The sequence below is a fragment of the Lonchura striata genome, chromosome 39 (genome assembly GCF_046129695.1).
Source record: "Lonchura striata isolate bLonStr1 chromosome 39, bLonStr1.mat, whole genome shotgun sequence".
NCBI classification, from domain to species: Eukaryota; Metazoa; Chordata; class Aves; order Passeriformes; family Estrildidae; genus Lonchura; species Lonchura striata.
Window position 1 is genome coordinate 205,399 of NC_134641.1, and position 12,567 is coordinate 217,965.

Below are 12,567 nucleotides of genomic sequence, written 5' to 3' on the forward strand. Positions count from 1 at the left end.
ATTCTTAAAGTCCAGTTTGTCTCTAAATCCTGGGATGATATTAGGAGGAAGATACAGAAAATGGATGATTGGCAGGATAGGGATTTAGCAGAATTATTGCGAGAGGCGCAGAAGGTTTATGTCCGCAGAGAGGATGAAAGTCAGAAGAGACAGGTGAAAATGATGGTTGCTGCCGTAAGGGAAAGCAGGCGGGTGGAGGAAGAACAAAAGAGAGTCACTCGGAAGGGGGGGGGTGACAAGGGAAAGGTAGGAGAAAGGGTATGCTATTATTGCGGTAAGAAGGGACATTTCAAGAGGGAGTGCAGAAGGAGGCTAAGGGACGAGGAGGAGTTCAAAATCGAATAGGGGAGTCAGGGGCTCTATTTTATGGGGACCAGGAAACATCAAAAAGAGCCCTTGATAAAATTGAAGGTGGGTCCCCAGGGCCAGGAAATAGATTTCTTGGTCGATACAGGGGCAGAAAGATCTACTATTCAATTTCTGCCTCAGGGCTGTAATTTGTCAAAACAGACAGCCACGGTAATAGGGGCTAAGGGGGAACCTTTTGAAGTACAAATTATTAAAGGGGTGGTGGTAGAATCGGGAACTAAAGTGGGGATGGGTGACTTCCTATTAGTTCCCGAAGCAGATTACAATTTGTTAGGGAGAGATTTGATTGTTGAATTGGGAGTTCAAATTGAGGTGGTAGAGAAGGAATTAAAGATCAGACTTTGTTCCCTCCGTTTAGAAGATGAAGAGAAAATAAACCCCGAAGTGTGGTATAATCCAGGGACTGTGGGCAAATTAAATATAACCCCATTTACAGTGAAAATCAGAAATCCTGAAATCCCGGTAAGAATAAAACAGTATCCAATTTCACTAGAAGGGAGGAGAGGGTTAAAACCTGAGGTTGAAAGGCTGTTAAACCAAGGACTGCTAGAGCCTTGTATGTCGCCTTTTAACACCCCTATACTCCCGGTAAAAAAGGCAGACGGATCCTATCGGCTGGTGCACGACCTTAGGGAAATTAATAAGCGAACTGTGGCCCGATTCCCAGTAGTGGCAAATCCCTATACTCTTTTAAGCAAACTGGGACCTGAAAATGAGTGGTATAGTGTAATAGACCTGAAGGATGCCTTTTGGGCCTGCCCTCTGGACGAATCCAGTCGAGATTATTTTGCCTTTGAATGGGAGGACCCTGACACGGGGAGGCGACAACAACTCAGGTGGGCGGTACTTCCACAAGGCTTTACGGAATCACCTAATTTATTCGGGCAAGCCCTGGAACAAATTTTGCAAGACTATAAAACAGACCCAGAGGTAAAGCTAGTTCAGTATGTGGATGATTTGTTAATAGCAGGTAAAGAAGAAGACAAAGTCCGGAAGGAAAGTATCAAACTATTGAATTTCCTGGGACTGAAAGGATTAAAAGTCTCTAAAGCAAAACTACAATTTGTGGAAGAAGAAGTTAGGTACCTGGGACATTATTTGAAAAAAGGAGAAAAGAGAATTGATCCAGATAGAGTACAAGCAATCCTATCTCTGCCTCTACCGCAAAGTAAACGACAAATTCGTCAGGTATTAGGACTCACAGGATATTGTAGGCAGTGGATTGAGAACTATAGCGGGAAGGCAAGATTTCTGTATCAAAAACTTACCCAAGACGGGCACCTCAAGTGGACAGAGGAGGAAAAATCTAAATTCCAAGAATTAAAAGAAACTCTGGTCCATGCTCCAGTCCTAAGCCTCCCAGATTTAAAGAGGCCCTTCTTTTTATTTGTTAATATCACAGATGGAGTAACTTATGGAGTACTTACCCAGGACTGGGCGGGGAAAAAGAAACCCATTGCATATCTGTCTAAAATTTTAGACCCTGTAAGCAGGGGATGGCCGGGCTGTTTACAAATAATTGCAGGCTGTGCGGAGTTAGTAGAAGAAGCAAGGAAGATCACCTTTAATGCCACTCTGAAGGTGTTAACTCCACATAACATACGGAGTGTAATGCAGCAAAAAGCAGACAAATGGATCTCTGATGCCAGGCTCCTAAAATATGAGGGGATTCTATTAGAAACCCCTAATTTCACTTTAGAAACCACCTCATTGCAAAATCCAGCCTCCTTCCTCTTCGGAGAGCCCGAAACTGAATCACTGATACATGACTGTGTAATTACTATAGAAGAACAAACCAAAATTAGACCTGACCTGGAGGAAGAGGAATTAGAAACTGGAGAAAAATTGTTTGTTGATGGATCATCCAGAGTAGTTGAGGGTCAAAGGAGATCAGGATATGCCATAGTGGGGGGGCCTGATTTAAAGGTAATCGAATCTGGACCCCTAGACAAAACATGGTCAGCCCAAGCCTGCGAGATATACGCTATCCTAAGAGCCTTGGAACTATTAGAAGGAAAAGAGGGGACCATCTATACAGATTCTAAATATGGATACGGGGTGGTGCACACTTTTGGGAAGTTATGGGAAGAGAGAGGCCTCGTAAATTCACAGGGAAAAGACTTAATCCATCAGAAACTAATAATAGCCCTCCTGAGGGCTTTGAGAGGCCCTACCAGGATAGCAGTGGTCCATTTAAAAGGGCATCAACGGGGAATGGATTACCGGAGTAGGGGTAACAATGCGGCAGACTATGAGGCAAAGAAAGCTGCAATTATTAAAACATTAACTTTAAGTGAGGGAATTAGGAAGGACCTTGTGGATACCCCAAAGGACCCTGAGTCGACTACCCAGGATAGGCTTATATTTACAATAGAGGAACAGGAGAAGCTTACAAAATTGGGAATAAAAGAGGAATCAGGGAAATGGCTGTTAAAGGATGGGAGGGAGGTTTTACCTAGGGCCATAGCCCAGCGGATGCTCAGTAAATTACACCAGAGAACACACTGGGGCGCTCAAGGACTGGTGGATCACTTTGCCACCCATTATATGACGGTGGGCCTACATGACTTAGCGAAAGGGATTACTAGAAGTTGTCCAACCTGTCTACGGGTAAACAGGAGAAACCTAAGAAAACTACCCCTGGGTGGGAGGCCAGTGGCAAAGAGGCCCTTTTCAAATCTGCAAGTAGACTTTACTGAGCTCCCCAAGATAGGGAGACTAAAATATCTTTTGGTTATAGTGGACCATTTAACACATTATGTAGAAGTAATCCCCACTGCCAGAGAAACAGCTCGGACAGTAACAAAAGCCTTGCTGGAAGAAATAATACCTAGATATGGGGTCCCAGAAACGATAGACTCTGATAAAGGCCCCCATTTCACTTCAAAAATAACACAGATGCTAGCAGAAGCTCTGGGCATAAAATGGGAACAACATACTCCCTGGCATCCACAGAGTTCGGGAAGGGTAGAAAGAATGAATGGGGAAATTAAGAAACAACTCACCAAATTAACACTAGAAACTAAATTATCCTGGATAAAATGTTTGCCGTTGGCATTATTAAATGTTCGAACTCAGCCACGAGCTGATATAGGACTGTCCCCATTTGAAATGCTATATGGGATGCCCTATTCCCTAGAAAAAGTTCAAACCAATCCTAACATTACTGATCAAAGTATTAATAAATACTTAACTATTTTAATGAAATATAAAAAACAGTTATGGGAAAAAGGGATGTGGGCCCAAAGACCACCCCTAGATCTTGTGTTACACCAGGTACAACCCGGCGACTGGGTCCTCATCCGGAGCTGGAAGGAAGATTCAATCACCCCAAAGTGGGACGGACCATACCTGGTTTTAATCACCACTGACTCCGCAGTCCGTACAGCAGAAAAGGGATGGACTCATGCTAGCAGAATAAAGGGGCCGGTGGATCCAACTCAATTTCATACAGCTTCCAAAGAAACGAGCTGGAAAATTGACGGGAAGCCGGGGGATTTAAAGCTAACAGTAAAAAGGACTTACAAATAATTTTCATGGACTCTATCAGTTCTAGAGACATTTGGGTTGGAGATAACTGGGGACTGCAAGTACAACTAGTTGGAGAAACAAAGCCTCCAGGATACTGTAAACGTCTAGAGGATTCAGCCCAGCAGCCCTTCTATCGGTTCATCCGACTTGAAAAAGAACAGAAACCTTGGGAAGGGGAGGGCCACGCTGAACATCAAAGTATTAGAGTAATGTGTAGCTGGTTAGATTGTCATTGTTACCCTTTTGCCTGTTTTTCCTGCAAAATCTGTAAAGGGTTGTGGTGGGCTCACTGCAGAAAGGGGAGAGCTCCAAAAAGTGTATGTCAACGCTGCTGGCTGGAGCAGCGCAAATTGACATCTGAAGTACTAAATTACAAGATTGCCACTCGGGAATTGACTAAAGGATCCCCTGAGTGGTGGGAGGTTTTCATAAAAGGAATAAACCCTGAATTCCACTGTTACCATTCCAATGAACCCCTGGGTCTGTTCCTCACGGATATAGTCCAGGTCAAGTGTCGCAAATTAGTTAAAAAACTCAGGTGCGACACCCCACAGTTGAATACGAAAAATTGGATCTCTCGGAGATCAAAGTGGGAAAGAGGGAACGATCCCACCCCTGAAGAATATCTCTGCTGTCGGGAAGATGGTTTGCCCTGTAACTTGTAGCAACCAAGTTGACAGGCGAGACAGAGAGGTAGGTAGTGGGGATGAGGGGCCCTCCCAAACCTTGAAAAAGAACGTAAATCATCATAAGTATGAGAATGGTGAGCATGATAAGTAACATCCTCCCCTGCAGTGCGTATCACTCAATCCTATGGGTTTTTATGTTCATATGGTTTCCCCTTCAGAGTGCTACAGTTAATTTACATGAACCCTTTAAATGGACCTTAAGCAGATGGGAGGATCACGATACCCGTCATATTTTACAAACAATAACGGGACCTGGAGCACCAAGCTTCAAAGTTGGGATCTGTGATCTAACTCGGAATTTAAAATGCGGGCGACTGTTAAACTTAACAAGCTTCTATATGTGCCCCGCTTCAAACCCAGGGAAGCAATACTGTAATTACCCCAAACATTATTACTGTGCCTATTGGGGCTGTGAAACAATAGCATCAGCGTGGGCTCCAGGTGGAGGATTAGACAAATATTTAAAGGTAGGACATGGACCAGTAGGATGTAAACGACCACGAGAGTGGCCTTGGACTGGGAAAAACTTACTTGGGAACTGCACCTTTCTTTACCTAAATATCACTCAACCAAGCGATTCTGGGTGGTTAATAGGCAAAACATGGGGGGTTAGACATTGGATAGAAGGACATGATCCGGGAAATCTGATTCAAATAAAAAAGGAAGTAGCGCCACACGACCCTAGCCCTATAGGCCCAAATCCAGTAATAAGCAATGACTTAAAAGAAAGTAATAAAACCAGAGATAATGTTATAGACAAAGGTAATCAAGAACCTCAGTTATTAGTGCAGAGGTATACAACTTTATGGAAAATCATGCAAGCCACCTTTGGAGTTTTGAATCATACCCATCCTAACCTAACTAAAGGATGTTGGCTTTGCTATATGATAAATCCACCCTTTTATGAAGCTATTTGGATTACATCTGAGGCAAGGGAAATAAATGGTACAAATCCAAAAGAGTGTCTCTGGAAAAAAGAAGGAGATAATGTTCCAGGCATTACCTTGTCCCAAGTTAGTGGACAAGGAAGATGTGTAGGAGAAGTTCCAGCAGATATGCGACACCTCTGTAACACAACCATGAGCATTAGCAAAGCAGACAAGCCTTTTGATTGGCTTATGCCAGCAGTCAATACTAAGTGGGTATGTCAACAACTTGGAGTTACACCCTGCCTATCGGTAAGAGCCTTTAATAATTCAGACTTCTGCATTCAAGTTCTAATAATACCCAGAATCGTATACCACCCAAAAGAATACGTGTTAGAACATCAGAAGACCCCTGAACACTACCTAGTTAAAAGAGAACCACTTACAGCACTAACGGTAGCAATCTTGCTCAGCATAGGAGGAGCAGGAGTAGGAACAGGGGTCGCCTCCCTAGTAAGTCAAACCCAAGGTATGAAAGCTCTGCGCACATCTGTAGATGAAGATCTAAGTAGAATAGATAAAGCCATAAGTGAACTAGTTAAATCAGTAAAATCCCTTTCTGAGGTAGTCCTCCAAAACCGAAGGGGATTAGATTTGTTATTCTTACAGCAAGGGGGACTATGTGTCGCTTTGCAAGAAGAATGTTGCGCTTATGTAGATCACACAGGTATTGTAAAAGACACGATGGCTGAGTTACGCAAACAAATAGAACAACGAAAAAGAGAAAGAGAATCCCAGCAGAGTTGGTATGAATCCTGGTTCACCTATTCTCCCTGGCTAACCACTCTATTATCCACCCTTGCAGGACCAGTAATTTTACTAATTCTAATACTTACTTTTGGGCCATGCATTCTTAGCAAACTTATTACACTAGTGAAAAATAGGTTAGAAGCTGCACATTTAATGATAGTAAGGCCAAAGTATGAGCCACTTAGCGAAGTAGAGACTGAAGAGTATTTAGAATTGAGCAAAAGGGAATTAGAGCGCTTTAATGAACAAAAAGGAGGTTAAAATAAAAAGGGGGGATATTGTTAAGAAAATAAGGCCTTTTTGTTCATAATATAGAGTCTCCCATATTCACAGAATAGAGTTTTAATTAGAGTTTTTACTTGTCTGAACATGTTCTCATTTTGCCAGGCATTCCAGTGACTATCTCAGGCATTCCAGTGACTATCTTTCAAGGACGACTTCGTTACAAACTTTTTAGGGAGTTAAAACTGTTTTGAGAAAGCTGCTGCTAGGCACCCAAACACCTAAACGAATAGATATGTTTCAAGGATAGTTCCGTTACAGACTTGGCAAAACATGTAAACGTGCCTAGAGATAACATTTCTTGTTTTTGAGGGAATTTCCAGGTCGCAGAGACAACCTTAAAGAAGACCACTGGCGCCACCAAAAGGCAGAGAATGACCGCCTAACAACAGGGTGCGCCTGCGCAGAAGAGACACCAGAGCGTCACCAGAGCGTCACACATCCGGAAGAGACAACCCAATAAGTGGGGGGGAAACGGAGAGCTAGGCGCGGTAGTTGAAACGACTGCCGCCCAGCGCGCGCTGGTTTGCTTTCGCTTTCTACTATTAATAAATCCTTTTAATTGGATTTGACAGCCTATTGTGCTCGTTTATAACATCACTGTGCAAAATAATGTCACAATCTGGTTAATAAAATTGTTAGAGAGATGCCTCTGCCCCAATTAAGGTGCTAACAAGACCAAATCCAAAGTGGATTTTATTGACCAGTAAATGTGAGGTAGAGAGAGATGGAAAGAAAAAGAGGAGCGAGCAAGGGAGGGACAGGGACAGAGATCTCCACTGGGGCAGGGCAAGTGTGACATTGTCCCCTGTGTGCGTGGCCTTCCCAGGGTGGGGGTTTTACACCTGAGCCAGTTTGGGTAAGGGGGGTGGTGTTCACCCCCCACCCCGAGCAGGGATTGCCTCACTGTTTCAGGTTACAGTGTCAGATGTAACCAAAAGTGTTTTCAGTCCCCATCTCCATAAACTGTTATCAACAGGTGGGGCAGTGTTCTTTATCTCTTCCATGGCTCAGCCCTGATAACGCCCTGCAGGGGCCATCTTCTCTTAATGGGCCATTGAGTGTCACTGCAGGACTGATAAAATTACATCATCCCATTGTGGGATGCTCCGCCCAGGGGGAGGAACCAAGCATTCCTGCCGGGATATAATCTCACCATTTGCAACACCACAACCACCTTGCCTACTGCATTCCCAGAGGAGAAGAGCTCCATAAGCACCACTGGACCTTCAGAGGAAGACCAGACCCTTCTACAGGATCACTGCTTTGACAGAATCACGCTTATCACTCAAGCTGGACTGCAGCCACCATTTCATCAGACTGCTACCACCACCCTGACCAGCGGGGTGTCAGGTTATATCCTGACTCTGTGAGTTTAACCCAGTGTTTCTGTATCATTGCTTGGATCTTAATTTTCTTATTCAATTATTCTGGATTAGACTCTCCCCCTGGTTTGCCTTCAAACCAGTACAAAACTCACTTTGCTCATCCCTTGTTTTCCTCCCAAAACAGAACTTCCCATACCCAAACGTTCGCCAGATGGAGAAGAAGGTTGCAAGGAAGAGGAAGATGCCCTGGGACACCGAGTCAGGTGAGGAGGAAGTCAGTGCCCCTTTCCCCCTCTCTCCTGCTCTATCTCCCAGCCCAGCCTGGCCCCCAGCTGCAGGACAGTCCCGCTGCCGGTGCCCTCCTGCCGGGGATGCACTGGGGGGATCTCCTCGCCCTTCCCTCTGGCATGGAGGCAAATCCCATCCTCTCCTTGTCCTTCCTCCCGCAGATGAGGAGCTAAGGGTGGAGAGCAGAGAGGACAAATCCCCATGGCAGAACCTTTTGGAAGAGGCTGTTTTGAGCAGCTCCATGGTGCAGGAACCCAATGGGAGCTGCACGAGGAGGGGCTGCAAACGCAGATCGAGGGGATCTGAGGAGGAAAGATGCACTCTGGTCCAGGAAGGTGGACAGAGCTTCAGCCAGAGCTCGGAGCTGGTGGTCCCTGAGCAGCTTCATGATGAGGAGAAGCCCCATAAGTGCTCAGAGTGTGGGAAGAGCTTCAGGTCAAACTCCAACCTGATCCAGCACCAGAGGATCCACACTGGGGAGAAGCCCTATGAGTGTGAGGAATGTGGGAAGAGCTTTTTGTCAAATTCCAACATGATCCAGCACAAGAGGATTCACACTGGGGAGAGGCCCTACGAGTGTGGGGAATGTGGGAAGAGCTTCAGGCGGATCTCCCACCTGAGCAGCCACAAGAGGATCCACACTGGGGAAAGGCCCTATGAGTGTAGGGAGTGTGGGAAGAGCTTCAGGCAGTGTGGTGCCCTGATTGTCCACCAGAAGATCCACACTGGGGAGCGACCCTACGAGTGTTCCAAGTGTGGGAAGGGGTTTCAGACTCGCTCCTATCTCCTCTTGCACTATCGAGCTCATACAGATGAGAGGCCCTTCTGCTGCCCTGACTGTGGGAAGGGATTCAAGCACAACTCCTCCCTTGTCAGGCACCGGCACATCCACACCGGGGAGAGGCCCTACGGGTGTCCCCAGTGTGGGAAGAGCTTCACCCAGAGCTCTCACTTGACCAGACACCAACAGAGGCACCAGTAACGGAAGCCCCAAGAGTGTCCCGCCTGCAGGAAGAGCTACGTGCTCTACTCCAGCTCCATCCCCCACTGCAGGACCCACATTGGGCACAGGTCTGGTGACCCACATTCCCTGTGATCAATGTTGGGAACACACCTGACTGGTTATCCTTTTGGTTTGGCCCTAATTTTCCTCTGATTCATCTTTATTCTTCAAACACAGCCAAAACAGGGTTAAATTAAAGAAACTGATCAAAAATATCTGAAGTGTCACCATTTCACAGGAGTTTTAGGGGGAATTTAGGATTTAGGGATGCATTCTGTGTGGAGTGCCCCTGTTGCTGAGAGGCAGGAGTTTGATCTCACCCTTCTTGTGTTGCCAGTAATTCCTCTCTTGACCCAAACCCAAACTCCACCCCTGGGATACCCTATACAAATCCCATGGCTCTGCCTTTGCCCTGTCTTTTGGTGATAAGAAATGGATTTTGGGGTTTTGTGAAACCAAGATACATCTCATTTGTTCCTGCCGCCGGCAGCTGCACTCACCCTGGACACCATGAACTCAACTTCTGGAGGATTTGTGGGTTCTGGGGTGATTTTGGGCAGTGTTCTCCATCTCTTTGCATTTCAAAAGCCAAGAGGGATGAATTTGTCACCACAAAAACACTCAACCCCACTGAAAATAACTGGATTTTAAACTATAAAGGCACAATCCCACCTCAAATTGCTTGTTCCCCCTCAAAAAAACCTCAATCCCACACAAAGCTCACTCGATTCCAAAGCTGCCAGGGTGAGATGGGGTTGGGAGGAGATTGAAAGAAGTGGGATTCCAGTTTGGAGTGATGGGATGGGGATTGTGTGGGGCTGGGTGGCTGGGATGTATCTGATAGCAAATAAAACTTTCAGAGTTAATGATGTTTTTCCCATTCATTTTCAGTCAGTTCTATTTCCAGAGTGGCTCCTTCTCAGCTGTTTAAATTCTTATAAAAATCCTTTTTTAAAAATCGTCTAACCCAAACAATCCAAAAACCAATATCCATATAAAACCACCCATCTGCGATTATATTTTTATAAATAATTTTAATTTTTTAGAGTACTTAAGGGTGTTATTAAATTTTAATTGTTTGGTTAAATTGTATGAGACATTACAGTGGTGTTTGGTTTCGTGTTTAGTATATCTGTAGTATGAATTGTTTTATAAGGTGTGTTCGATTGTATGTTTAGATTGGCCGGTGCTGCGAGAGGCGCTGGGCTCTGCCTGGCAACTGATGAGTCAGAGCCGTCCCGGGCGCTGATTGGCTGAAAATCGCCAGGCGGGACCAGCGCCGAGTTCCTGCCTGGGAACTGAATCGTCATCAACGCCGCGCGCTCTGATTGGCCAGGATCTGCTTCGGGGCGGGGCCGGGAGGAACTGGGGACCCCCAGGAGCCCCCCGGGTTTGGGGGTTTCCATCCCCCCTCGGCCCCCGGGGCGGCCTTGGGGCCACCCCAACACCCCAAAATGGGGAGGGTCCCCGGAGCCGCTTGGAAGCCCCAAAAATGGGCTGGAAGTGACAGGAGCCGCTCCAAAAAGGGATTGAAGGGTCCGGTCCGGGAATGGCTCCGATCCGGATTGGGGCGGGCTGGGATTGAGGGAGGGTCCGGTCAGCGGCTGCGGAGGGGCTGGGATTGGGGAGGGGTCCGGGATTGAGGGGATGGGTCCATTCCGGGACTGGGGCAGGATCGCTCCCTGGGGGTGGGCTCCATTATTGAGTCAGGCTCTCTCCCCTTCCCGATCCCAATCCCGTTCCCTGATCCTGTTCCCGATCCCGATCCCATTCCCATTTCTGTTCCCGTTCCCGGGCCAGTTCCCGATCTCATTCCCAACCCCATTACACTCCCACTCCCGATCCCGATCCCATTCCCGTTCCTGTTCTCGATCCCGATCCCACCGCTGTTTCCAGGGAATGGCTCCTATCCCAGCCCCGACCCCAAACCGGGGGGTCAAACACCCGAATCCCAACACTGGGAGGGGAGAGGTCAAAAATCCCCAAACCCAAACTCTGGGATGTCAACCTCCCCCCTGCCCCAAACCCCAAATTTTAGGATCAAACCCCCCAAATCCCAGATCCTGGGGTGTCAAACCCTCCCCAATTCCCAAACGTTGGCATTAAACCCTCCTGACCTGAAATCCTGGGGTTCAAAACATTTGGGGTGTCCAACACCCCCAATTCCCAAAGTCTGGGGTCAAATACCCCCAAATCCCAAATCCTGATGTGTCAAACACCCCCAGCCCCCAAAGTTTGGGGTTAAAACCCTGAATCCCCGACTCCTGGGGATTGAAATATCTGGGTTGTTCAATCCTCCTCTTCTCCAAAGGTTGGGGTCAAACCCCTCAATTCCCAAACTTTGGGGTCAACCCCCCCCCAATCCCAAACCCTGGGGTGTCACATGCCCCTGATCTCCCCCACTTTGGGGTTAAATCCCCCCAAATCAGTTGGTCAATCCCCCCAGTTTCCAAATTTTTGGGTCTAACCCCCCAAACCCCAAATCCTGGAGGTTGAAATACCTGGGTTGTCCAACCACCCCGATCCCAACGTTTGGGAGTGAAACCCCCTGATCCCCAAATCTTGGGGAAAAAAACCAAAATCCCAAACCCTGGGGTGTCAAACTCCCCCAGTTCCCAAAGTTTGGGGTCAAAAACTTCCAAAGCCCGAGGTGTCAAACCCCCCTAAACCCCAAATTTTAGGATCAATCCTCCCAGTCCCCAAAGTCTGGGGTCATGACCCCCCCCAAATCCACTCCAGCCCTGGGGGACACAGTGGGGTTTGTTTGGGGTTATTTGGGGTTTGTTTGGGGTTATTTGGGGTTTGTTTGGGGTTATTTGGGGCAGCTCCAGGTGCAATGTCTGCAGAAAGACCCTGGGTACAACACTGGGAAAGAAAGGGGAATGGGTGGGAATTGGGGGATTCAGGATGGGGAAAGATCCTGGGTGGGAAAAGGGGATCTAGGGTGGACAGGGAAGGATTTGGGATGGGAAAAGGGGATTTGGGATGTGGAAAGGGGAATGAGGTGGGGAACTGGGGTGGAAAAGGGAGATTTTGGTATTGGAAAAGGGATTTGGGGACAGACAAAGGATGTGGGGAGGAAAAAGGAGAATTTGTCATGGGAAAAGGAGGATTTAGGTTGGGAAAAGGAGGATTTAGGTTGGGAAAAGAAGGACTTGGGGTCAAAAAGACGTTAGGGATTAAAAGTGATTTTGAGGTTGAAAAAGGGAGGATTTGGGATAAAAAATGAGGATTTGGGCTGGGTTGAGCTGAGTTTACCTGGGAGAGTAGGGGCATGCAGGGTGTTTGGGGCAGGGTCAGGACCATTTTTGGGGCAGTTTTCTGAGATTTTGGAGTATTTTCTTGGGATTTGGTGGCAGGTCTATGAGATTTGGGTGCAATTTTATGGGATTTAGGGTGTT

At 46.9% G+C, this 12,567-nt stretch overlaps 1 protein-coding gene across 1 annotated transcript in view; it reads left to right on the top strand.

Annotated features, from left to right (window-relative positions):
- Nucleotides 1-12,567, top strand: part of LOC110484126 (uncharacterized) — a 187,648-nt gene that overhangs the window by 43,731 nt on the left and 131,350 nt on the right. Inside the window, 1 exon segment of the mRNA XM_077789898.1 lies at nucleotides 8,499-9,141. Within this exon segment, the coding sequence (XP_077646024.1) occupies nucleotides 8,499-9,141 (643 nt within the window).